The sequence below is a fragment of the Aythya ferina genome (genome assembly GCF_964211825.1).
Source record: "Aythya ferina genome assembly, chromosome: 2".
Classification (NCBI taxonomy): Eukaryota; Metazoa; Chordata; class Aves; order Anseriformes; family Anatidae; genus Aythya; species Aythya ferina.
In genome coordinates, this window is record NC_140297.1 from 125448835 (window position 1) to 125476316 (window position 27482).

The window sequence follows — 27482 nt, forward strand, 5'->3', positions numbered from 1 at the left end:
CTTTATGTTACATCTTCTCAAGAAAAAGCATCTGTAGTTATCACTTGCCATTATAAGATTTATGCAGTTTCTTGCTGCTGTATCTCTTAAAGGCACAATTGATTCATACAAGGAAAGTCAAATACACCTCTTCAAGTGAATTACCAGCACACCTTTCCTTAAGAGTTAAAAATGTATCCTTTTAGGTTTATTTTTGGATAAATCAGATTTGAACTATGCAGCAGTTTGTTATACGCTCAGGAAAACTGAATGTTAAGTTTGTGTTTGTTATGGATGTTTTCTGCGTCCCCTGTGCTGGATGGAATAAAATGGTTGAAAGCCATGCATACAAATATGTACCATTAGTAGTGGCTTGTGGAAAATCTGTGTTGTGAAGGCCAGTGTATTTATGCTTGGATTGTAGCAGTTTGGAGTTAAAAGTCTGGTTTTGGGGGAGGACTAGCTGGTAGTCAGAATACTTGACGAAATCTTTTGATTATATATATGAGCTCACTGTAAGCAAACTGACGGTGCTTGGGTTCATTTAAATGCCCTTGTGGTTAAAGTACCTACATTGTCCTTCAAAAATACCATAAAGGAAGATTACAAAACTGATTATTTTGGTCCAGTATGTACAAATAATGACTTCTTTTCAAAACCTGCGGCCGCAAAGATGCATTAGTATAAACTCTGTGGTGAATGAGCAGACAGCAGTGTGTTGAACTGAGTTCATAACAGTTTACAGCTAGTGTCTTAGACATTAACCTTTTCATTGCTTAGTACAGCATTAGAGCCCCACCTGTAAACAAACTTTTTATTCAGATGAACTTTTAAAATGTTGCTCGTTAAGAGACCCATCCAATAAATGCAATTAAGAATCTGCATGTATTTTTAATTCTGGTAAATTCTGGTAGTGTTAGGGGAAAAGTGGCCAGTTTTAGCTTCGATAGCAATTTCTGCATTGCATGGACAGTTCAAGCAGGTCACAGTGGTAGAAATTGCTACATTATCAAGATTACCAGGAGAAAAATAACCCCTTGTCTTCTACAAGGGGAGTAGAAATGTCTGGCTTGTGTTAGATTACCCCTCTTTTTCTGTTCTTCAGGAAAGCTAAGCTTGGAGAGAAAAGTCTTCAGTGCTGGTGAGCAGCCTGCAAAATAAGCAATCACATCCATTGATACAGCTTCAGAAAGTTATTTCAGCTTTCTCTGAAGAGAAGATGATTTGAAGTTTCCAGATGGAGTGAAGACTCCTTCTTTACAGCACTGTGATACAAGTAGCCTGAAGAATGTCTGATTTTATTCACTTGGGATCCTTGAACTGTCTTGCATAGATAGCATCATTAAGTAGTAATACAGAAACAAATACATGTGGCTTTCCTATAAAGTACACAACTATCATGGCAGATCATTGATGTTTAATTATTGCAATCTCTCAGGAACAAGGCTTTTATTATCTGGAAACTTGTTCCTAGTCATAAGATAGGACCATGAAGGTGGTTAAGGAACTGAAGCATCTTACATATTAGGAGAAGCTGAGAGAGCTGGTACTGTTCAGCCTGGAGAAGAGCTTATGGACAATCTTATCAATGTTTAGAAACATTTGATGGGATGGAATGTAGAAGGAGCCAGACTGTTCTCAGTAGTGCCTGCTGACAGGATGAGAGCACAAATTAAAAAAACATGAAATTCTATTTGAATGCAAGAGGAGATGCTGTAGAACACTGGTCACACACTGACATGGGTTGCCCAGAGTGGATACAAAAAAAACAGACTGGTGTCCTGTGCAATCTGCTGTAGGGGACTCTGCCTGAGCTGGGGGATTGGACTAGATGGTCTTGAGAGGTCTTGTCCAGCCTCAATGATTATGTGATTTTGTGAATAGGCCAAAAGTTGTGTGGTGCCATATTTTTTCAAAAGGACTCTTTAAATAAACTAGATCTTGGGCCTCAAGTATTTTTGGACCAAAATAATTCTTGTTGCATTCCAAAGAGGAGCATTGTCCAAAGGGAAGGATCTGGTTTTGGCACTTTTTCCAAACCTGTGTGTTTCTCTGTGTCTTTGAATTTTTTCTGCATTTAATACAGGTAGTGCTATCTATTAGTCAGGTTCCCTGTTAGATTACAGTATATAATATATATATATTGTTCCTTATGTATCTTTATTCTTTTTATTTTATTTTATTTTATTTTATTTTATTTTATTTTATTTTATTTTATTTTATTTTATTTTATTTTATTTTATTCCTTCAATTTTGGCATAGTAAAAAATAAAAATGGAGCAATTAATCTTTTTCCTGAAACTAGGGGGAAAAGAGTAATTTGTCCTTGTCTTTAGTACTTCAAGCAGGTTGTCAGGAAAATTGGCTAAGCTTGCATGCATGTATGTTTTCCATAGCTTGCATCTGGTACTTAAAACTACTTTCCCTGTCATTGTACACCTGTTGTGGGCTTTGCTGTGTTCAGTGCCTTTAAATGAGTCATAAAACTCTCTTCTGAATTGTCAGCAATGCTTTTGCTGGCCCAAATATCTGGAGCTGCCTACCTGAATTAAGGAACAAGAATCAGATATGTGAGGATTGCAGGAATGTAAATTAGGACAAGGATCACTTAGGCTTAACTGATCCTGGGAATGCGATGACAAATATTTGAAGGAAAGGAATTCTTCCTGCTATGAGTGATGGAGAAGGAAAAGACACTATGCTGCTGCTCTGGTCTTTGCACAGAATGTCTAAAATCAGAAACTGTACTCCCAATGGAAAGAGATGGTGCTTGGTGATATGAGATTAAATGAGTTTGAGGCGTCTGGATAGGACTGCCTGAGAAAGGGCACTTGCACGTATTGAGGAGTGAGAAAATTGTGGCTTAGTGTTCTCCAGTAGTTTCAGATCTCTCTGATGGTTATCAGTTGAGAAAAGTCATGGGGCTCAGTAGATCACTCTTTTTCTTGCCACTATAGCATCAGCCTTTGTGGTGCTAGTGCAAGAAAGCCTGAAGCACTTCATCCTCTCCACATGTCCAGGGCATGTGAGACAGATCTTTGAGACTTCAATTCTGCACCTCAGTGGTGGAGTCCACCTGAGAAAGTGAGAAAGGTAACAACCAGACAAGTTATCTGTTCTCCTGAGGAAAAAAAACACTTCAATATTTAGAGTGCGTTGGCTTTTTTGGCCCAGTCTGTTCTGAACCCATTAGTCCAGTTAAACCAGATTTGGCATGGGAGCAATCTCCTCAACACCACAGAGATGTGATTTTTATGAAAATCAGTGGCAGGTTTTGGAATGAGAGTCCCACACTTGTGTCCCACTGAAGGAAGAGCTGCACTCTGCTCTCAGTAGGCAAGCTTGCAGGCTAGTCTGCATGCACATGATGGTTGAGTAGGGTACATGTGGCAGTCACAGCAACTAGTGCTTCTTGCCTAGGTATCACGGGAGGGTGCTGTATGTGTTCGGAAAGGGGTACAAAATGTAGGGAAGTTGTACACACTGAAAGAAAAAGGCTTTTTCATTTCAGCTCTCAGAGGAACGTCTTGTGAAAACTGTGTTTGCTATTTGCCAACAGAAGTATGAGGCAGACTGCTAGGGGATTTCTCATCATCAGAATACGAATGCCGTTCCCTACTCTGTCCCAGTAAGAGCTCTTCCTGCTGCCTCAGCTTGCACTGTGGCAGTAGAAGAGTTTTACATTGTGCGGTTTCTATGTAATTTCTTCCCTTTAGGATGTTACAGGTCTAGAAGGATTACTTTGATATCAGTCTTGAGCTTGAGCACCTGCATTTTCTTTCCAGTCACAGACCGAAGAGCTAGCCAGAGAAACCTTCAGCTTTCATCAGTGCTCTCAAAATTCACAAGATAACATCCTGACATATTTCAGTATTCAAGAAAGCATTTCCTCTTGTATCAGGTAGCTATATACTTCTCACTGATTGAAAAGGTTACTGCATTTCTTCTACTCTTTTAACGTGCACATCTTCCAATGCAGACAGGGAAACTTTATATCCCAGGGATTTATAGATCGGTGTTTCAATAAAGAAAACTACGATGAAATGTACCTCAGAGGAACTTTTCTGAACCTGTTGTAGAATATGCTGGTAGTACGGGCTCAGCACAGGGACGTGCTTACTTCGGTCCTTGTTCAGATGAGTGTCACAGCCTGTATTTGTGATACCCTGTTGCACATTGGTGTGTGTGTAACATATATCTCTCAGGAAGGTGTGCAAGGGGAAGCTGCACTGGCTCTTTTGCTGGCGATGAGCACAGAACAACCCAACCGCTGATTCCCTGGCCAGCTTGCCGGGACATTTTTATAATTCTTGCGCTGTGTTGTTGGAGATCCCCAATTAGCCTCCAACCGGAGCTCGCAGCTTGTGTGCGAAACAGGCAGCTGCTGGCACGCAACCTTCCCTGAAGTTGTTTCCTTTCCTTTTTCCTGAGATTTAGCGAAGGGGGGGAAGGGGTTGGAGTCACATGGATACAAAGCTTTTGATTAATGTCCAAGTCTGTGCTGCGGCGGCGGCTTTCCAACCTCCCAGCTCACAGGGCGAGCTGGGAACCAGTGACCGCTCGCTTCCTCAGGGCCGCGTCCCCTTCCTGACGGGAAAGCGGAGCCCGCTGGAGGGAGGGGGGGACCGCTCGCCTCCGGACCTCGGCAGGAGCCGGGTGAGCCGGGGCAGAGGCTGCTCGGCGGCAGGGCACCCGTGCGGCTCCGGGCCCGCTATGTAACCCAGCGGGCTCTTTTGTTGTCCTTGTCCGCAGCGCCGGGCCGCTCACGCCTCAGCGGGGCCGCGGGCAGCGCTCCGCCGCGCCGCGCACCATGACGGAGGAGAGCAGAGGGGAAGGCAAGGGGGAGAGCGGCAAGGACTTGGAGAAGCAGCTTCGCCTCCGCGTCTGCGTCCTCAACGAGCTGCTCAAGACCGAGCGGGACTATGTGGGCACGCTGGAGTTCCTGGTGTCGGTGAGCGGCTCGGCACAGCACGGCTCGGCACGGCATCCCAGCAAGCCGGGCTGCGGGGCTGGGGAAGGGGCGCCCTGCCCGGGGAGCCCTCCCCAAGGGTCGCACTGCAGCGAGGGGCACCCCGCGGGGCTGGGCAGGAGGGGCAGCGGCCCCTCGGGGTGCTGGGGAGGGGGGCAGACCCTGAAGGGCGGTGGGGCGAGGGGGAGGAGCGCTGAGGGGGGCTGGTGTGGGTCATCTGGGGGGGCTGGGGCCACCTGGGGAGGTTGGGGCCACCTGGGAGGCTGGGCTCTGCTGTGGGTGCTGGGGTCGCCTGGGGAGGCTGACCCCGGCCAGAGCTGTGCTGCAGCGGGCGAGCCTCCTTCCACACCTGACTGGCACTGTGGGTGGGATTACCCGTGCCAGGTAACACCCTAATCCCTGATAAAAAAGGCAGGAGGGTGCTCTCTTTGGTAAAGTCAGAGGAACAGCTCTTATTAAGCACAGCTGTGCCGTGCTTCGTTTGCACGAGGTGTCGGTAGCATCGCTCTAGGACCCCGATGAGATAAGCGCGTCCAGCTCGTCTGCTTGATTTTGCTGAGGATCTTTCACAGGAGCCCCCACGTATTTTTCTCTCCTCCCCTGTGCCATTGAAGAGGGGAAATCCTTCAAACTGCAAACTTCCTGCTTTGCTGCTTTGAGATCTGTGAACTTTCTGCTTATTATCATGAAAGAGGAAATTCTCAACTTGGCTGTGACAGGGAGAATAAAAGCACAGACACGAGAGTGAAATAAGATCTACAGAGTAGCTTATTTTCTCCATATGTTTATCCTCAGCAGAACCTTGAAAAATGGTAAATGGTCCAATGTGTTTTCAGTTTCTAAAAAATATTTGATGTATACTTGAGAAGGTGGCTGTGTGAGTGCCTTTTACTTTGTTTCCATTTAACAATCACATTTTACTTACTGTAAAAAAAAAAAAAAGGAATATGCTTCAATATTTCATCTGAAGCCTCAAATTTGGTGTATTTCAGATTCTTAGGTCTCTTTAACAAGTTTAAAGAATTTGTATTGTCTTTAATTTTGGGCCCCACAGTTTCAGACATAACGGGTACTGATGTTCAAGCACTTAGTGCTCCTTCTGAAGAGCAGACTGTGCAGACTTCAAGTTGCATACAAGTAATGAATTCAGTAATTAGTCTTGCAGAAATAGGATTGAGATGATCTAAATAAATCACGTGGAGAAAGGGAGGAGCACTGGAGTTAAATGCCTGGTTCTAGGTCAAATTTTACATATTCATTAATGTCTGTGAACAATGTTCAAGTGATAGCTCAGAGATCTAAACCGTTCACAGGGAAACGTCATGCTTTTTAACTGTGCCTTGTCCTTGGTTTGAGGAGACAACTTGTGAGCTTTCCCTTGGCCTGTCTGCTAGGACTGCTGTTGGGAGTGGCTGTGGTGGTGAATTTTATGAGGAGGATGGCTCTGGACTAGCGCCAGTATGGAGACCAATCACATTTATTACATATCAGCATTGCGCTTGTTCCTGTGGCTGCTTCTTGATCTGGAGGCTGCATCTTCTCAGCATGAGGTTGTCTTAGGGCACAAAGTCTGAGTTTGTTTTGGATGAAAGTGAACTGCAAATTTTTCTCTTAGAGCATATCTGGATGGGGCAACAGTGTGGGGTCCCAGCAGTGATTTTCTCTGTCCAAACCCTATTCTGTTTTGCAGGATTCCTTGTTAAATTAGAGACAGCCTAAGATGCTGAAATTATAATGAAAGTTAAGAGTTTGGCTTCCAGGTCTCACTGACACTGTCAGTGGAGCTCATTTTGGTAGAAACTGGGTTTCCTTTATGAATGGAAAGCTGGAGCCATTTGTAGTCTTTTTAACAGTTTACATGGAGTACATGCAGTTTTCACTGAAGTTTATAGGAACAGGGTATTAACTTAGATAAATGAAACAAACCGTGGTTTCAGGACTAGAGCTTATGTCTTCTGTGGAGTTACAGGATGCCATGTTTTATGATGTATGGTTCCTTTGGAAAGGTACACTAGCATTTGTGTGGACAAGAGCTAACTTTTCACCAGTTTGGACTGAACCTTTCATCTTGTGCTCATGCCCCACTGTAGAAGCAGTTAATATTAAGAGACAAAAATTCAGGTTTCTTCCATCAGTCATTCTTGTGTAGGACAGGGACGGTACCTAAGTGGGATTTGTGTGGAAGTATAATGTTCATATCATACTTAACTCTCTTTCTTGAGTACTTTGTGCATCTTGTGGAGTGAATTGATAGCAACCCCTAGCCATTTGGCTGAGGCAAAACTAAGTTATCACAATGGGTAGTATGTAACATAAACAGGTGTGGAAGTGAAGTGTAAGCCTGATTTAACTGAGTGGTGGGAGGAGGAGACCCCTGTTGCTGATGTGATCACGTTGGTGAAATGGTGTTTTACCTGCTACAGCCTATGGCTGGCTGGAGAATGAGATTATAAGGAGGATGTGACTTTGCCAGTGTGTATCTACGTGGGAAATGCTTTGCTGGTTTCCCTGCATGGGAGCCATGCCTATTATGTGTTAGAATTATTTAGGTTCTTCACTTTATGTTGGAATTAAAGTGCGTCTCACCAAGGACAAATTTCTCACTGGTAATTTAAAGTGTTTTTGTTCTCCTGCTCCTCTGTGACTCCTCTTTCTTCAATTATCATCAGTGCGGTGAGAAGTAGCTTGGTTTGTGTATTCTGTCAGAGCTCTACAAGGCTATTAAATGCAAAGCAGATTTAATAGGTTCATTATTTGATTAAATAGATGTACCTGAGTAGTTGTTCCCATATGAGTTCATTCCCCTATTCTTCTTGCCTTTGCACTGTGTAAAGACAATGTATTGTTTTTAATCTGGTATCATCACAGATCACATCTGCATGGAAAGGTCTGGTTGTGTTAGCATTACTCTTTCAGATCTCCTGAATCTTCCAGTAATAAACTATGGTAGCACAGTATGTTGAGATATAATAATACAGAGCAACAACAATTCTGTGCCAATCTCAGTGAGGTATATAAACGTACATGAGGTGGATAAACATAAGCCCACCAGTAGTCTCAGCAATGTCAGAGGGAGTAGGCACAGGAAATTATGAAGAAAGGCTTGAATTTTTCCTTACAACACTTGGAGCTTCATTTCAATACTAGAGTTTTTGTTCTTGTTGGCATTTAGTGTTTCTTAAAATAATTCAATCTACTGATAGAAGAACTTGCCTAAGGAACTAAAATATTTCCAAAAATCATATCTACAGATAGAGTTCACTGTGAGCTACAACATGAGGTTACTTTTTCAAAGTTGGTTCTTTACTGGCTAAATCAGCTGTTGGGATTTTTCTGCTGCTGGGCCATACTTCTCGGGTGATCATGTTATTTTACAAGAAAGCAAGCTGTGTTTTCCAGTGGAATAGAAGCTGTACTTGCAGGAGTAAGAGGAGAATCTTTTTTCACCAAAATGTTCTTGCTGGAAGGAAGTGAAGGCAACAGTTGGTGAATACTTGCTCTCTCTAAAATAATTACGTGTTATCCAACTGTGTAACTGAGTAATTAATACTATATTGAGTATTCATGGTAAAGATGCTATTTATTTTTTTCTTTTGTGATTTATCAGTATATACCTTATTTATTTCATTCTTTCCAGGAAATGAAAAAGTGTATATATTTGATGTGCTCTGTGTAAGCATGGTGAAAATTTCCTGTTTTTCTCTAGAAGTAGCATGATTAACTAGTTAGGGTAGAACTAAGTAAACCTTTCCAAGATTCTCATTGGTCCTGCATTTTATGCTGAGAAATGCACTTGACTTTTTAATGGATGTTTAATCTTTCTTTTTTAATTAGCTTAATGTGTTCTTGCAAGGTTTCATTTGCTTTATAAATCAGGGTACTCATCTGAATGCTCAATGTACTAGTAGTAAAGAGACTGGTAAAACTGGGAGTAGTTAATAGTAAAAAGAGTTTCAGGATAGTGGTTGGCTTAATTTGTCACTTTCTGACTTGGTTTAAAGCTTAGTTATGTTTTTGCATCATGCTGATATTTGGCCAGAAAAGGCAAATGAAGCCACAAAGAGCTTTAGGAGGCAGGTACGCTGCAGTGATACAGGCTAGATACAATAGTAGGTAATAATAATAATAATAATAAAAAATATATATATATATATATATATACACACATACACTTAAGGAAAGAAATTTTATTTTAGAATAGAAATTGGACGTGTAATAGATCTGCTGCATTTGGTACTTCAGGGGATAGCTGTGGAAGTAGAGTTTATTTTTATTTGTCAGAGATTGTTTTTCTGCTGCAGTTCTGTGTTCTGACAAATTTGACGTTGATGGGAATAGAAGCAGATGTTAGCACTCGCCTGAGCCTTCCAAACCCCCATGGCCGAAGCCGGGGCGAATTGTTAGATCCTGAGGCAGCTGGAAGGAAAAGACAGCCAGTTTATTATGTAGAATATAGTATGGTTTATAGAGTCTCTTCTGTGAATAAACATACATTTCTGCCTGTTAACTCTCAAATCCAAGTTCAGTTCCATTAGATTCTACTGTATCATCTTCTCTTCTCCCTTCCGCTTTACTAAAGTTTAAAAAAAAAAAAAAAAAAGGCTCAGTTTGCTGTAAATGTGTGCTCTGTTAAGGCAAGCAGAATCTTTGCTTTTCAATGGGCATAAATAAATGTTTATAAGGTTTATTGCCCAACCTTCTCAGTGGCTGTGTGACTCCTCGTGTCCTGTATTTCCCTGCCACCCTGCACCCTTCCTTTCTTTTGGCTCATTGTGGTGGTTGTGCAGACTAATTAGTTGGACAAGTGATTAATTGAGACTCCAGGTGAACTTTAGTCATATCCAGTGTTACCACTCCAGATCAGCAATAGATGATTTGTGTCCTAGATTGAAATTCCTCAAGTGGTTATGCTGGATGATCCAATTAGGTGTTGGGCCTTCCACAGAAGAACTGTTTTTAAATGAACTTTTATGGCTGTAGTCTGATACAACAACGTGTATGTGTCATTGTGTATGAATATATGTTATACAGGTTATTTATGTTATATATATCTCAATTACAGTAATGATTAGTGACTTCTTAATGGTTTGCATAATTACATTTGTAAAAGGGATTTAAATGAATGGAAGGGAAGGGTTTCAGCTGGCTGCATTTTTTGATAAGCTTCTGTGATTTCCTTTCTCTTCAGGAAAAGAAAAGCAACATTCTATGGCAACTTCATCATAAAAAGTCAAAAGGAAGTGCAAACACAATTACCATAGAAAGCCAATATCTTTTCCATTCACTTCCAATTTCTGCTGTTTTTAACTTGCTTAAGCATTACAAGAAAAAAAAAAAAAAAAAAGGATATGGTATTCTATTCTTTTTTGGCTTGGTTGGCTATATCAATGGCACCACCTGTGGTCTTTATCAGAGTAAGGGTAACTACTTAAAAGCTGTTTATTTCTTTGTAAACCCCATCCCCAACATCAAACGCTCGCCTTGTAGAGTGAGAAAAAGAGAGCAAGAAAAGATTATTTATGTCTCTACTAGCTGAGCATAGAACCTTGCGTAGGCAAAATGGCAAAAGCCAGACATTTTTAAGAAAGATTTTCAAGCATGTGTTTTATCTTGTTTGGAAGTGTAGGGAATTATACAGCACTATTGATGGGTATTTCATACTTTTCAATGAATTTCCCCTTACTGCTCTCAGATGTACTTGGACTGTATTTTGAAAAGCTGCTTTTTAAGGAAGAGTTTATATTTATTTATTTGTTTTTAATCTGTTCAGTGCAAAATGTAAATACAGAAAAGAGAAATCTTTGTTTCATAGCATTTAATTAGCTCTTCTCTTTGTAAGACTTATTGTAAGATGTAGCATGCTGAAGAGGACAATATTTACACAATAAATATTTATATTTACACATCTGTATTTATAAATATTGTATTTGTAGTGTTCCCTTTATTCCTTTGCTCTGTGTTATATCTCAGTCCTGACTGTCCTGGTCCATAAATTGCACAAGATTGTAATGTGAGCTACTAACTTAGAAGAGACTATTTGGAGGGACCATCAATTGATACATCCAGACTAAGTTACTATATGCTGCCTCATCCTGTTGAATGGTATCCTGTTTGGAGTGATTTTGAATATTTATGGAGACATATTTTTCAAACCTCTTCAGAAGCAATTTTTGTCACCATTTTGAAACAGCAAGTGCTTTGAAACTATGCATTCCAGGGTTAGTATTTTTTGGTAGGATTAGCATGAAGAACAATTTTGTCAAAGCAGAGGAATTCCAAGTTAGTAACAGTATTACACTATAGGAGGAACTGAGAAGTTCTTCACATTGGAAACCAAAAGGAACTGTATTTTGGCCAAAATAAACAAATCCAAACTGGCTATAGTTGACCTAAGATACAGGTGGGGGCAGCTTGCCAGTCTGTGAAAGGCTATTAACCATATATATGTCTGTATGTTAAGTATATGTCCCTGTTTGGAAAGGAATTGGGCTACCCATGAATGAAGTATAAAGTTGAGTAAGATAATCATTTAAATTAATAATTAGAATAATCTAGGCTCTACCTTTTTATTTAAGTATATTAAATACATTTGCATACATATGTACTCATGGATATTCTTTTTCAGTATTTTTGTTTAACTATTTTTCTGGCTTTACTTTAATTCTAAACTGCATTAATATTTGTCCAGTTTTCTCTTTTGTACCGAGCAGGGTCATCGCTGTCTTTGGTCAATAGATGGCATGCATTGGTGTGAGACCCAAGAGAGTGCTCAGGGACAGGCTGTTCAGGAGAAATATGAAGCCATGTAAGAATGGAGACAGCAAAGGCTGAGCTCAGTTGGCACTGAAATTAGAAGTGTGAAGGGCAGCAGAAAGGACTTTATGTTGGTAGGAAAAGGAAGGCTAAGGAAAATGTGTGCCCACTGCTCAGTGGGAAGAGGACTTTGTGAAAAGCGGATCCAGAGTAGGCTGAGGTTCTCTGTGGTCTTCCTCCTGGAGTTTTCACTGATAATGGTTTCCTATAATCATCTTGAAGCCCACTTCCAGATTTTGTGGGAATGTGCCATTGCCTTCAGTAGAAGAAAGCACAGTTATGAAGTACTTGAGGAAAATGGTTATACAGAATTTGGAGACCAGACAGGATGCATCTGGGGGAGCTGGCCGATGTTATTGTGAGGCCTTTCTTTCATCATCAAATCTCATCTTCAGTAATGTCCTGGTTGGTGGGATGGGAAGGCACACTTTCAGCAGTCAGAGGGACCTCAGCAGGTTAGAGTAATGCAATGGTAGGAACTTCAAGAAGTTCAGTGAAAGCAAACATAGAGCTCCTACACCTGGAATGGAATAACCCTGCCAACCAGTATAGTCTGGGGGCTGGGAAGCAGCATTAAAGGGGCTCAAGGAGTGCTTGTGCCGAGGAACTTGAGCATGAATACACCCTCATAGTGCACAGATCAGTCAGCATCCTGGGTTGTTGCTGCAAGGTTGTTGCCATCAGGTCAGGTGAAGTGATTCTTTCTCCTGTATTCTGCAGTTGTGAGAACTTGGTGAGTCCAGTTTTGGTCTCCCTAGTTCCAGAAAGAAATGTATCTACTGGAGCAAGTTCTGTGGAAGGCCAGCAAGGTGGAGAGGGGCCTGAGGCATACTACCTGCAAAGGGAGGCTGAGAGAATAAGGTTTCTTCTACTTTAGGAATAGAAGGAATTTTTAGGAATTTTTATTGCTGTCTGCAGCTCCCTGATGGGAGGATGTGGAGCCAAACGCCTCTTGGGGTGCACAGTGGACAAAGAAGAGACGGTGGAAAATGGGAAATTCATACCCGATGTGTGGAGAAAAATATATTTTAATGTGAGGATAGTAAAACAGAGGAACAGGTTGCCCATAGCCTGCGGAATATCTATATTTTCTTCAAAGCTCAGCTGGGCAAGACTGAGCAACCTGTCCTAGCTGACACTGCTTTGATAAGTGGTTGGGCTACGTGACCTTTGGAGATCCCTTCCAACTTACATGAATCCTTAATTTTGGATTTTATTGGTGTGACAGGGAAAAAGACGGTGTCCTGAAGTTTCAGCTCTTCAGGGAAGAAAATATTTCTCTGGTTGGCACCTCTACTTTGTTTCCCCTGTCTGAAATTGCAGTGCAAATGGCCAGGGTACACTGTTCAGCAAATACTCAAAATCAAAGAGAAAACTCAGATACATATATAATACAGTGGGAAAATTATCTATGTTCAGGGGACAGATAACCTGGCACTTCTGTAATATTTTCTGTTCGGAGATCTCTCAGTGCATTACTGTCATTAATAAATCAAATCTGAGTAGTACTACAAATGGGAAACTTCGAGACAGGACTTGATTTTGAGTCCCAGAGGAAGTTTGTGGCAGAGCCAGAAATATAATCTGATGTCTTGATTCCCATTTCAGTACTTTGACTTCAAAACAGTCCTTTCCCTTTATATATAATTGATGGTAGACGAGTGGATGTCTGCTTAAAATGTCTGAGAAACTGCAAGGCTAACTCCACAAATTCAGCTTCATTTTGTGCAAGCTTTACTGCTCCTGTAATTCTCTCATAGACTGTTCACAGCTCAAGTTACCCTCTTGGAGGGGCAGAACTGAGGTATTAGGGGTTGATGCTTATTTTCTCAATAAATAATTCTAGATCCTGTGAGACCTCCTGATTCTCCCTTGTGCTTTTGGCAGCCTGGCTGCCAAGTCATCTGGCATGCATCATGAGCTTTCTGTGGTTTTTAAGTCTGAAGAACATGAGTGTAGTGTGGCAGAATGGGTAGAAGAAGCAGTAGTGGACAGAACAGTAATAAGATGCAGTAAGGTGGCTTTTCCATGCCTGTGATTCAGCCCCCCTGACAAACTGATAGTATCTTATATCTTTCTGGATGCAGCAGAGCAAATAATCCACCCCTTGACCTAGGGAAGTTTTATATGAATTCTCAATTTAAAACGAAATTTGGTTGTAGCTGCTGCAATTTGCATCTGAAGTTTAAATTCATTATATGTATTGATACATTTGCGATCAAGTTTTGTCTATTATAACAGCTAGAGAAAGTGACCAGTATCAACTGACAAGTGAATTTACATTAAATACAGTTTTTATATATTTTCCCTATGAAATATACTGGTAGTTTCTCAGGCTGTTGAAATGGAATACTTCCTAGAGAGAGGGATGGATATGTTCCTGCAAGTTGATTCAACAGTCCCAGTATCCTTATGCCTAAATCAAACAGGATATGAGGAGCATATGATGGAGGAGCATTGGTGGAGTGAGATTGCTCTTAGACAAGTGTTGGAAAATAACTCGTTGCCCTCCCAGGTAGCCACGTAATTAATGTGTTCTAGGTGACCTCAACAGAAATGTGGTAATGTACTGGGCAGCTGAGTTGCTAGGAGTGAATTGGTGTCTTCTGTATATTTAAATATGGAATATTAAGAGCTCCATCAGGGATATAAATCAATATAAGTAGTGTGGATTGGGCAAGAGCCATCGGTTGGCAGGCTGAATAGGAAAGGAGAAATAGGCTGCAAACATGGAGAACATCTAGGGCAGGAAGAATTACACATTGGGTTTATGCAGATAATCCATGTTGTAACTGGTTAGGTGTGAGCTGGACCATTGGAAACTTTCTGCGCTTAGGCCTTCAGCCTTTTGATAGATACTAAGGATATATTTTATTTGCATTGCAAAAAGCAGTCAAGAAGATATAACTGGGTAGCAGCTATTCAGAGCCTATGGGTGGGGCAGGTGTAGCTGGCTGATGGGCAGTGACTAGTGTCATACACTCCACAGTCTGAGAAACAGCTCTGAAGGTGACACTTGGAATGTACATGTGGCTGTGACCTCCAAGTCCACAGCTGAAATGGCTGAGACATAATTTCAAGAACTGTAGGTCAAAAAGTTTAGTTTAAGAGAGTTGTCTCAGTTGGGCTAGAATTGTGTTTACAATTGTTATACTTGTTGGAAATGTAAGTGTCCAGTTCTTTGAAAAGCCTAATTCTTCGCTGTACTAACTTAATGAAGTTGTGCTTTCTGAAAGCCTTCAGTGACCTGTATCTTGGGGCTTGTTCATGAAAACTTTGCTGATAAGCAGTGAAGGGTGAGTGTGGAAGCCAAGCATCTGTTTTCAAGTATCTTCTAATGAGCCCAGCCTGGTGAAGTGGACAAGATGGCTGTATGTGTGTCCTCATTATTCCTCACCCCAAATCATGGCAGTTTAAAACATGATGAATGTGTATCCAAAGCAAGGCTGTTTTTATGCCGTTACAAGCTAAAAATTACAGATTGAGAAAATGTGATGCAACCCCTGAAATAATTAATTAGTTTGTATGTTCTTCAAAAAAGGTACCACGGGAATCAGGAACTTCCTATTTTACATTATTTAAATAAACTGTAAAGTACTGGATGCAAAATGGGAGAATAGAAAACACGATGTCTCTTCTTTGTCCTATAATACACTTCCAGGATGTTCTCAGGTTCTTCTGTAAACTTAATTGGCCATGCTTTTACTTCGTAATCCCTACTGTGACATTTTGGAAAGACTTGGGCACTAAAAGCCCAAAGCTATAAAGTTGAAACGATATACTGTATAACCAAGTGATTGATCTCTGGGATGCTATAAATTTGTGTAACAAGACTGGAAAATCACTTCATTTTATTGCTTAGTATGTGCTAAGTTACCTTACCCAAGGAATTTAAGCATATGGTGTATCCAGATGCCTAGAAGAAATAGTTTGTGATGTGATGCTTTGAGACATCCTTGGGTTCTATAGCATGAGTGTGGTCAGGGGACTTTGTTTTAAAAGTCACAGAGGCATTTGAGACTTAAACAGATGAGAAAGCAACTGAAGCTCTGTAGTGTACAAGCGGTGCTTTCATTACAAAGATGCCAAAACTTTACATGGTAGAGGGTAGGGAAATAGTGGCACATACCTGTAGAGTTGGTCTTTGTCACTTTAGTAGTGTCTTGTAAAATGGTCCTCTCTGATTAGTGCCTGTTTATTCTTATTGTCTGTGGGAGAGATATATTGGCAGAAGCCATATAAAGTGGGAAGGCAGTGAATACATCCTGTTTCATAAAATACCATTGTAAAAATGGCCAACCTAAACTTACAATCATAGCTACTTCCTTCCACTTCAGTGTCTGTCATTTTTTATTCTTGAAAGCTTACACACTACCACTTAAAAATGAACTTGTAGTGTTCATTTGAACTTGTAGTGTTCATGTAGTGTAAAGCCCTAAAATGAGAGATGTTGGAAGGAATCTGTGAATTAATGTGGTGCATTTCATAGTAGGTCTATCACAGTAACATTTTTTTTGTAATGGTGGTTGGTAGTATTATTTAAGGAGGGCGTATTCTTCCCATCTTCAGGCATCAGAGGTTGGGGGCTGTCGGTACTGCAGATTGTGTATGGAAGACCTGGATGCAAATGACATAATCTCTGAGTTTGGCTACTTTTTTGTTGGTTTGTTTGTACACTCTTTTTTTTTTTTTTTTTTTTTTGACAGAATTGTCCTGCCTGAAAAATTCACTAAGTACTTGTGTCAGTATTTATCTTGTTGAAAATCCAAGTGTAATAAATCCTCTTATACTTTTGATCGTCTATCAGAATCCTTTGGGATGAATTTCTTTGGTGTCGGTATCATTGATCTTCACCCTGGTTTTGTTCTTAATCTTTTGGCAACAGTTTTGAAAGGGTAAGAATAAAATAACCAAATGTGTGTAATAGATGATCAAGGTACCGAATTATGATTTGTCATGTACTGAAACATGTTGAAGAATTCTAATAACCTTTTTTTTTTTTTTTTTTTTTTTTTTTTTTTTTTTTTTTGTCAGAGTGTAGTTAGCACTTTACTTAGGCCCCTACTTTCCTGTCTTTATTTATGTTAAAGTACCAAAAGCAGTATTTTTAGAGATTGGGAATGGTGCTTGAGGTATGAGCTTTAGTGGCTGTTTACTCTTCCTCACCATTCTGATTTGCAGTGTGAAACTGTATATGGGGAAAAGATGGTGTAGGAGGCCTCAGTGAAGCACAGAGGCAGCCAGTGACAGTAATAAAAATGAGGAGAAAAAAAAAAAAAAGAAAACCACCTTTGAAACAAATCAAGTATGAGATGACATTTCCTCCTAACATAGTATTTGTGTTAGTAGAACAGATTTGGCTGTCTTTTGCAGTGTTAAAATAGGTGCTACTCAAGGTTCCATGAATTACCTGTGTTGCTGGTTGGTTAAGGTGAGTGTGGCTACCAGTACTGCAGAAATGCAGTTGCTTGGACATCTTCATACACTGTCAGCCTGAGGTGTGAAAATATCATCTCTGCATTTGTTTCTAGTGTGTTTATTTTCATTTATTTTATGTTGCAGTGTGGAGTTTCAATAATTATCAAGAGATAATTGAGCATTTTGTAATTAAAGGGGGGCAAAGTGTGAGCTGTCTTTAGATAATCTCAAGTTGACAAGTAAAAGGTGTTTTCAAGATGGTGTGACTGCTTTAACAGTTTGAAAGTTACAATTCGTTTATTTCTTAACAGTGCTGCAAATAGTTCCTAGAAGTATCTGTAGAAAGGTTATATCTGCCCTTTTCTCTAAGTAGAATGATTCTTCTTCTAATAAGATGTTGATGTTATAGTTCAGTTGTACAAAACAACAGGTAACTACCACTAAAAATAATACTAACGAATGGAAATTACAGAATGGATGTGATTGCCACATTTAAATGCACTGCAATACACCTAGAAACATTCTTTATGTGGGCAGAAGAAGGATAGTAAAGTCCTGATAGGGATAACTTTATTTTTTGTTTACTTTAAGGTTATTCCTCATTCATTTATCTCTTTGACACTGCGTGAGATCCTGTTTATTAAGAATAATGCCTGGAAGTTGGCAGTTATATTCTGTATGAGTGTGTTAATTTCTTCCCATATGCTGTGAGGTTGCCCTCACAGGAAATAAAGGGACTTTTTCCCATGTTTAGTTATTCCGAACTGTTACAATAGTCAGACCGGACAGAAACAAAGGGAAGGAAAGTTTCCTGTTTTGTGGCTGTGCAGATATTGAAGAGTTCTTCAGTCCTGAGGAAGGTAAAGCTTTCTTCATTCTGAGGATGAATGCAAAAAAAACTTTTTTTTTTTTTTTTTGTTAGTGTATGAAGTTGCTGTGGTCTCTGTCAAAAAGCAGTGATTCACTTTCTTAAATGTTTTACAAGCAATTTATTGCCCATTCTACCCACCCTGTTTACATTTCATCATTTATTTGCAATTCAAAATAGTAAATTTCAGAAGGGAAAGCTTAAAGTTCCCTTTTTATGAATGCTCAAATAGATTATGCTGTGGTTAAAATGCTTTTGCATAGTTGATGAAATAGTTACATTCAATAATCTTCATGCTTGTGTGACTACTATGAGCATGACTGACATCCTCAAAAGGGAAGCAGGGGAGAATATGAATATAGGAAGCTTGGAATCTTTTCAGAATAGTAAAAAGAATTTGAACTGGAAAAAAAAAAAGCCTTGTTTTTGGTGTGCTATGCCAGGACAAAAATCGGAAAGCTAGTGAAGCAGTGACATGGCAAATACGACAAAGACAGTTTTGTGTGAAAGTGAGGATGAAGCACTGATACTGCTGTGTTTTTCCATAGGTAGTGAAAGACAAATGATCTGATTACCAAAGAGCAAGTGCAAAAGCCCTTGAAGTCAAGATTCAGCCTGATGAGTTTATAAGGGATTTTTTATCCTTAAATTTCCTATATGAATATTATGAAACACTATTGTAAGTTTGTATAAATGACCTTCAACCATGATTAAAGGTTTTTCTTTCAAGTTGGAATACATGAAAGAAAAGTTTGACAGGAGTTGTAATAACAGTACAATTTATCATTTTGTTCAATAGACCAAGTGAAGAAACCTTTCTAAGTTAAAAAAAAAACATTTAAAAGTACAATTCTATTTCATAGTAGTTTATTACCTGCTACAATATCAATTTTTATGTCAATAAGTTGACTAGTTAGTGCTCAATCTTTGCAAATTCTTAGATTTTGTAATGCAGTTGTCAAATTAGGATATGTACAATCCAGTGAAATATAGGTTGTCCAAATTCATTTGTAGGACACTTCTTCACTAAGATGTGTTTTCATTAGTAGAATCCCTTCAGACACTTTCTTGGGTCTGCGTCAAAATTTTCAGGTGTATCATTGAAAAGGAAACATCCTTTATCTTCTGAAGCTTCTCCAGCTCTTTGTCAAACCCATTTTATATACAAATGCCACTTTACAACAGCTATCAACGGCGGTGTTACATAAAATACTCTTTTCCTGCCCCTGACATTTAAGCTGACTTTATGTAGGTTATTGTACAGGATGCGTGAGCTAACGTTGTTTCTTCTGGCAACTGCTGTATCATGAAAAATTAGGTTAATTTGTGCATCTTGTGAAAAATGAGTCCTGGAAATATACTGGATTAATTAGTTTTCATCTGTATTACAGCAACCTCGAGTGCTGAAAACAAGGAATTTTTGCACTTGTAACTTTTACTAATAAAAAAATGAATATCTAGGCTTGGACAAAAAGGTATTACAGTATAAAAAAATAAAATGACAGCCACTGCTAATACTATGCATTTTCATGTTATGCATCTTTGTACTGAAAAAAAATGGCCATACCTACTTGTCAAGTATAATTTGATTTTTGACTGCAAGAATTGTTGGGTGTAAAAGAGGATTTGGGGAAAATGTTATTTTGCATCTAGACCGTTCTTTGTATACAGTATTGCACATTTGTCTTAATGTCCAATAAAGGCCATAATGGTTATTCCATTCTGCTTCCTCTTTCTTTGCAGCCACCAAATAGCTCTGGGCTAATACAGTGCTCAGCCTCCAACTCATCCATTTAATATTAAACCTTTTAATTTTACACAGTAAACTTTTCTTGTGTGCTGGCTAGTAGTAATGGAATGAAGCATTCGTTGTAGTTACTCCATGGACTTCCAAAAGGAATTTACCAGTGTATCACTGCACTTGACCCTTTATTCTTCCGTCTATTCAAATTTTGTTATTTTTCTCTTGCAGAAGATGGTGCTGTTCTTAACTGGACTTTAGAGATAGGTGCATCAAGTTTTGTTCACCTATTTATCTTTTGGAGGAGATAATATTGGTTTTGATAGACTTAACCGAGAGGTGCACCGCTCAGTGGCAATAGGGCAGCAGTATGGATGAGGAGCAAGTATTTGCGTATCAAGTGTTCCTATTGCAATATGAAGTCTCTCAGAGTGAAAAAAAATTGGGATTTTTTTTTTTTCTGGTTAATGAAAAATGTAAATGCATGGCAAACTTGCCACAGGCAACCAAATTTTAAACCTAATTCACTTCTACAGTTTTGAGAGAAAATGAAGTATAACTGTTGCAGAGACAATCCTACAATATTTTTCATCAGTAAAATACCTCTGCTAGTACAACAAAACCCAAGATTTTAGGGGACTTCTTGAACTTTCACAGAGATGTCTAACATGACTTGACCAAACTTCAGGTATTAAATTCTTAGCAGGGAATTTCTCAAGTGGAGATTTTTATTTGGGGCTAAGGCCTTCCCTAGTGTGGAGCTCATTCCAATTTTCTCTGCCTAGGAAAAAATAGAACTGTGAAAGAATGGAAAAATGGGAAGCAGGAAGCAAACATGCATGCAGGTGATGGGACAGTGCCAGAAATCCATCTTCTCATGTATCGGGATCTAGTTTTTTTTTTTTTTTTTTTTTTTTTTTTTTTTTTTAATAGCTCAGAAGCAGCTTTGTTGGTGCTGTTGCTTTTACATCTCGAGGGCAAAAGTCCTTTCAGTTGTATTTAGTATGTTTAAGTCTTCCTATGTATCTTGTACTGCTCTCCTAAAGATCAGAATATTTCAGGTTCTTACCAAAAGATGTGTTGATCCTGGCTTCCCCTTACAGTACTGCTGATTTAAAGTGATGATGATCTCAAATAAGAGCATATTTTTATTTACAGAGCGTAAGAGTGAAAAAATAGAGTGCATATAGAATCAACAATCTTGCTTTTTCGGTATTAGAGAAATATCTGGATAGGCACACCTGTTTGTATTGCACAGGAAAACAAATTTAATTTCAATAACCCCCTTTTTATCCCAAAATATTACGTGGGTTGGAAAGCTATGATGATTCACGATCAGAACTCACATACAGATATAGTTTATCACATTTTAATTGTTACAGAAACGTACCACTAAATCAAATTTTAAGTCTTCCATTTTATCCCTTCAAGTTGTATATTATTTTATAATGCTGCTGGTTTGTATTCCTCTGACCTGCTGTAAGTGACTGCTGTGCCTGTCAGAGCTTGCATGGGCTGCGTCCAGGTACAGAGAAGTTAGTAGCCCGTGTGAATCTGCTATTTTTTAGGTGATGATTAATATCATAGTAAAAATGGATAATTAACATGAAGTATTGCATAGCCTGGGGCTATGCTTAGGCTAAGGCAAAGACCCAAGGAACCAGCTTGCTGGTTAATTTTCAGATTCTCTTCAGGTCCCCAATGCTCCTGGTGGAAAATGAAAGTGGTTCATCTGACAGCACTCGTGCTACTCACATGGGGACAGGACATTTTCAGAATATTTCATCTGAAGTTTTTTGTGTAATTACACTAGATAATTTTCTTTCTTTCTTTTTTTTTTTTTTAATTATTTTTATGCTATTTTAATAACTACTGTTCAGTACTTCATCATCTGGCCTCAGGGAAATAGATACTGCTGCTCTTACCCCACAGAGGCTCAGGTTTTTTTAATTAAAAAGTCTGTGTCCAGTTTTTCCCTTAATGAGAAATAATGGCCTCAGTGATCAGTACTCTGATTCTGCAAGGCTGAAGATAAGTTTAGATTGCTCCTAATTTTCTGTAAGCAAACTTCTGCACAATAAACTTCTGAATTTGTACGCTCATACTTAAGAATGTCCCATTGACTGGAAATCACAGGAAAATAGTTACCTTAGATTTTGGGTTCGGGAAGGGTAACAGGCTGCTGATCCCAACCTGTTTAATATCAGTTTTATCTCCAGGTTCTTTTTAGACAGAGGTTTACAAGGCAACGCTAGATCAGAATAACAAGAGAATTATAGTTGTGTAGTCTGTGTATATGCAGATATGAATATATATGAACAGATCTGTTTTACCCTGAGACATCTACTAGAGGGGCCTCTTTAGGAGCTGTTTACCTAGGTGGCTAATGGGGGACGACAAATTGCCTCAAAGACAAAGTCAGAGCACCTTGCGATGCTTTTTGAGCACTTCAGAGACTTTGTCTCTTTTTTCATACAGTTACTATACTAAGTTAAATACCCCTCCTAATTCTGACCAATAATTTTTTCCTTTATATGATCCATTTTTCTTCATTGGTGTTACTTCAGCAGCCAAGATTTCCTTCAGATTTGTCTATAGTTTTTTCATACTTCTATTTCCCTTGGAAATTGTTCTTATTCTTAAGAATTCATTTATTCATACTCTTTTTTTTTTTTTCTTTCATTCTTTTCTTTGTGTCTCTAGTATGGATAAAAGATGACAGTTCTTATCACCTCCCTTCTGTAACCACAAAAGTGAATTCATTAAGTGACCATGAATAAAATACTTAAGTTTCCAGAATCACAGAATCACAGAATTTCTAGGTTGGAAGAGACCTCAAGATCATCGAGTCCAACCTCTGACCTAACGCTAGCAGTCCCCACTAAACCATATCCCTAAGCTCTACATCTAAACGTCTTTTGAAGACTTCCAGGGATGGTGACTCCACCACTTCCCTGGGCAGCCTGTTCCAATGCCTCACAACCCTTTCTGTAAAGAAGTTCTTCCTAACATCTAACCTAAAACTCCCCTGGCTCAACTTAAGCCCATTCCCCCTCGTCCTGTCACCAGGCACGTGGGAGAACAGACAAACCCCCACCTCGCTACAGCCTCCCTTGAGGTACCTATAGAGAGCGATAAGGTCACCCCTGAGCCTCCTCTTCTCCAGGCTGAACAAGCCCAGCTCCCTCAGCTGCTCCTGGGAGAATATTTAATGTCTGTGGTTCCAAAGGCTTTCACAGGAGCTACTGTATGTCCGTCTGGCTCAAACAAGGACTAAGAAGTTAACATTTTCTTGGAACTCCAGTGTTATAATGGAAGTGCTTTGTCTTAGATTAAATAAATATTTACTTTGAAAGTCCAAATTTACATTAGCCAAAAAAACTGTTAATGTGTATTGTAGATGTGTACTCTGATAATAGTGCTGGATAACATAATGAGGAAGTGTTCTCAAAATGCCACAGTTAGAAATTCTGAGATTTGCATCTTATTTCTGGTACATTTAGGCTTTGATCATTTGCAATGAGGAGAACTCAAACCATGCTGTTCCTGTCAGTGGTGCCACTTCTTCCTGTGGGTAGGTATTCTGATGACTGGCATCTGGTGTTGCTGCTGTATGAACCATGGAAGAACCAGAGAAAGTGGCTGGTGAATGATGTGGCAGCTGCCAGCACTGCCAGTACCAAGTTGCTAAAGAAGAGACTTAAATGTCTGGGATTTCATTTTCTTATCTTGAGCGTTATAATTATGGGTAAGTTTAAGTTTGAAGGTGTGCATATGGACTTTGGAAGCTTTATACAATTTCCTGAATTTGTTTAGGGAAATAGCAGGGAGAGTGAATTTATCTGTCTCCTGCTGATGAGTCTGAAATATTGAATCTGTAGCTACTTCTAAGGCTTGCCATAGTGCAAGAAAATATGAATGCGAAAAGCTGATCTGCCATCCTGCTGAGCAGGATAACTAGTTTGAGGGAATCTAACTGTTAATACTGCTAGGGGAAAGAGCAGTAGGCTTTGGAATCCTGAGATGCTGTTGGCAACAGAAAAAGGAGAGGGCTGGTTAATTTGAAGGTAATATAGAGAAAACAGTTGGGGAAATAGAAAACAGAGTGCTTCAGGTGTTCATAGTTTAAATACAAACCGGTGCCGTATGCTCCGTGTTAGCAAAAGGTAGCTTGATAGTGTTTCAATAATTTTCAGTGTAAATAAACAACTCTCATTTGAGACCTCATGACATAGTATTTTTTTTTTTTTTTTTAAGGTGAAAAGAGGGATTTAAAGCTTTTATATTTTATTAATTTATACTAGAGAGAAAACACAATGATGATGACTTTGTACAGCACACTGAGTGGTAACTTCATTCTGCATGTTTTTAAGCACTCTACACAAATGAGGAGTTTATCTTTGTAGTTTCATGGACGACTCAGTAAAGCACACAACATTTGCTTTTAATCAACAGATTTGATGCAAGAATCGAGTTCGGTATGTGTCTGGTCAGGAAACTGGCACCTGCATGTTTCATAAAACTTTATTAAACTTGAGGAGAGGGAGGCAAAGTGGCGGTGTTATTTTCCTAACATTGGAGACATTTGCCTGTTGAGTGCAAATGCAGTCAGTATGACCAAGTGAAAAGATTGGAAGCACTCGGTGGAGGCTTGCTGGAAGCCTGCGCCGTCTCTGCCCATAGTCTCCGTTTGCACTCGGTGTTCTTGGCACCCTGCACACCGCTGCACTGATCCCAGTGTTCGTCTGCCATCTCTGTACAGCCGCGGAGCCTATTTCAGCCCCCAGACACTGGCCTCAGTGGGATTTTCCCAGCAGTTACATCTCTGACAGCCTGGACCCCTCTGGTACCAAACCTGAAAGCTGGGTTGAGAAAGACTTTGTCGTCCTGTACTTTCCTATTCTTTTCCTACTCTCCAGAATGTGGGGTAGAGAAAAGGGATGCATCGCGCTGGCTCAGAGGGGTGATTAACTGCTCGGATGAAGCATTGTCGGGAGGAATAAACAGCATAAAGCAGACAGGTGATTTAAAGCAGGATGGCTGGAGTGCGTGTTGATAAATGCAGAGTCAGGGAGAAGTATGATAGCAGAAATCATCCGAACTGGGAGACCAGGGTGGGTGATGGGTGTAGAAGCGGTGAGCAAGGGCAGGGGGATAGGTGGGAAATGCCAATAAACTACAAGCAGAAATCAGTATGTAAGAACACTTGAGTGCACTCTGCTTAAAAAGCTCAGACTGAAATTCCGGGTTCCTAGGTTTTTTACTCCTTGGCTCCTTGGCTATTTGGAAATAGTTGTGAAACACCAGGCAAGTGCAATTTCTTGCTCTGGTAAACTCTGAGGACTACTTCATCTACTATTATTACCAGTTAGCAGAGATTTCTGCTCTGAATGTGAAGACTAATGACTTATGCAGAGGAGAGTATTGGTTTACATGGAAGAATGTATGTTTTCCAGTTTAAAAAAAGATCTTAGAGCAATTACTAGAAGTTAGCATACTTCTCGGCTCATGTTAAGCGAGTTGGGCAGAGGCAGCAGGGCAGACCAGTCTCTGTTGCAATGCCAGTTGCTGGTTTCTGCTGAAGTTCTGCTAACCTTTTTGCTCTTCTTAGTTATTGTTCTCATCTTAGGAACAACTTTTTGTTTTCCCAGGATCTACTTGATATTGATAAAGACATAGGTAGATAAAGACATAGGCTGTGTAACAGTGTTGTGACACTGGAAGCAACAATGCCAGTCCTGCTCTCTCCTTCCAGCTGGCTTTGATGCTAATTTTCAGTCTGCATCCTGCCACGACCAGTCCAGTTCTTGCAGCAACCAGAGAACAGCTGTTTTACTGAGGATCTGTTGTGTGATGAGGCATGGGAGAGATCACAGTAAAAGTCCATTGCTTTTACAGTGCATCCTCCAATGCGAAACCTTCCTCTAAATACAGCTTTGGGTCCTATATCTCAGCTTTTGTCAAAGTACCTCACCCTTGCTCTCCCATTTTGCCATCCCATCTTTGGCTATGAGACAAAGAGCCACCTGGCTGGATGGAGAGAGGCAATTAGGGAAGCTACCTCTGGACTCACACATGGCCCTGTGCTTGCAAGAGTTTTCTGGCATGTTGTGGAGAACAGTAACCTTCTTCGCACCAGAAGCCAGAACATTTATTGACACTTTGGATATATCTGTTGTGGTCTTCATATGTTACTGCTAGTGTAGGGTTACTTTGTTCCACTAGAGTAAACATTCTTAGGAAACTGGGATGCTTTTATGAGTAGTTGAGCAAAGTAGTTTTTTATTGAAAAAGACAAAAGCCCAGGGATTTAGTGCTACTAAATGAAGTATAACTGTAATTTCTTTGGGTAGAGGCATAAAAAGAACTGTTCTCCTGGAACAGGAAAACTTGGATGTTATACCAAGTAGTTTCTGAAAACTGAAGTGATAAACTTGAATTGCAGGCTAGGAAGTTTAGTTAAATCCATGTTTTAAATGAGACAAAATAATTAATATGGTATTCTGTGCAACATGGAGGTATATTATAGATGTACTGCTTTAAGTATGTCTATATGAAACTGTTTTGATGAGTCCCTTATTGAATTTGTTCTAAGTAAGGTTATTTGAGCGTAGCTAAAGACTGTAGGAGAGCTAAGCAAATACATATCTGAAACAGACGTTGTGTTTGCTCTTTGAAAATTTTAATAGCCTCTTCTTGGAGCCTGGCTCAGCTCTTAAGTTAATTAAATGAGTTACATGATATCAGCTGGATCTTTTTCCAGATCCAGCAGTATCTTACATCTAAAATTTAGCTGGTTATGAACTTGGTTGTTTAAATAGGGACTACCTCTATTGTTATTTTTGAAACAAATGTAAATGCCATTAGCCTGAATAGATTTTGTAGCATGTTGTATCGTCTGTACACTCAGATGGCTGTAGTGTTTTAATCAGAAACATGTGGTTCTTACAGGTGAAGAGAAAAATAATGACTTTGCTGGTAGAGTAATTGTACAGTAATAAAGGTTTCTTGTTTGGTTGGTTTTTCTCCTCAATCAGTATGTCCTGGTACAAAGCAAAGGAAAACCTGTATGGGCAGCAGGGTACAGAGTCTCTGGGGTCAGCAGTAACTTAGGAAAAGTATGCAGCGAGGTCAAAGATCAGTTTAGGGGCCTATTTATCAAGTGAATGAGCCACAGGGGCTGCCTCACCATTGGTTCACAAGTTGATTTAGAAAACAGGAGTGAAAGCAGCAGGATGGAAAGCACAGCTGAGATCTCTCAAGCGAGCGCATTGATCGCCCTGAATGCCTTTCTGGGTCATGTTCGTTTCACGAGCAAACAGTTGATTCCCCAGTCTCCGTCCCAAAGGAAATGGTGATGGCCCCGGCTGGGGGGTGGAGGAGACACGGGGGAGGAGGGCATGTGGCTCATGCCGCTTCATTCACAAGCACAAGGATGGCACCGGGCCCAGACTCTTCATAGAAGTCCTGCACAGCAGCTTTCAGTCGAAATTCATGCCGCTGATGAGATGCAAAAGTTTCTTTTCATTCATAGCAGCCAATTCGTTCCAGTGAGCAGCGAAACATAACATAAAGTATAGAAAACACGTCGAGCGGTTGCCAATTTCTAGGCAGATTAAAACCTTTTTTTTTTTTTTATTTTTTCTTTTTTTTTTTTTTATTTTTTCTGTTGCTGAAGTATGCTTACCATGTAG

General features: G+C 39.8%; 1 protein-coding gene across 1 annotated transcript in view; it reads left to right on the top strand.

Moving 5' to 3' along the window:
• Positions 1–4478: 4478 nt before the first annotated feature.
• Positions 4479–27482, top strand: part of PREX2 (phosphatidylinositol-3,4,5-trisphosphate dependent Rac exchange factor 2) — a 183181-nt gene continuing 160177 nt past the window's right edge. The window contains exons 1-2 of the mRNA XM_084512072.1: positions 4479–4635; positions 4732–4930. Of these exons, the coding sequence (XP_084368198.1) occupies positions 4790–4930 (141 nt within the window). The 5' untranslated portion in view covers positions 4479–4635; positions 4732–4789. The remainder of the gene's footprint in view (positions 4636–4731; positions 4931–27482) is intronic.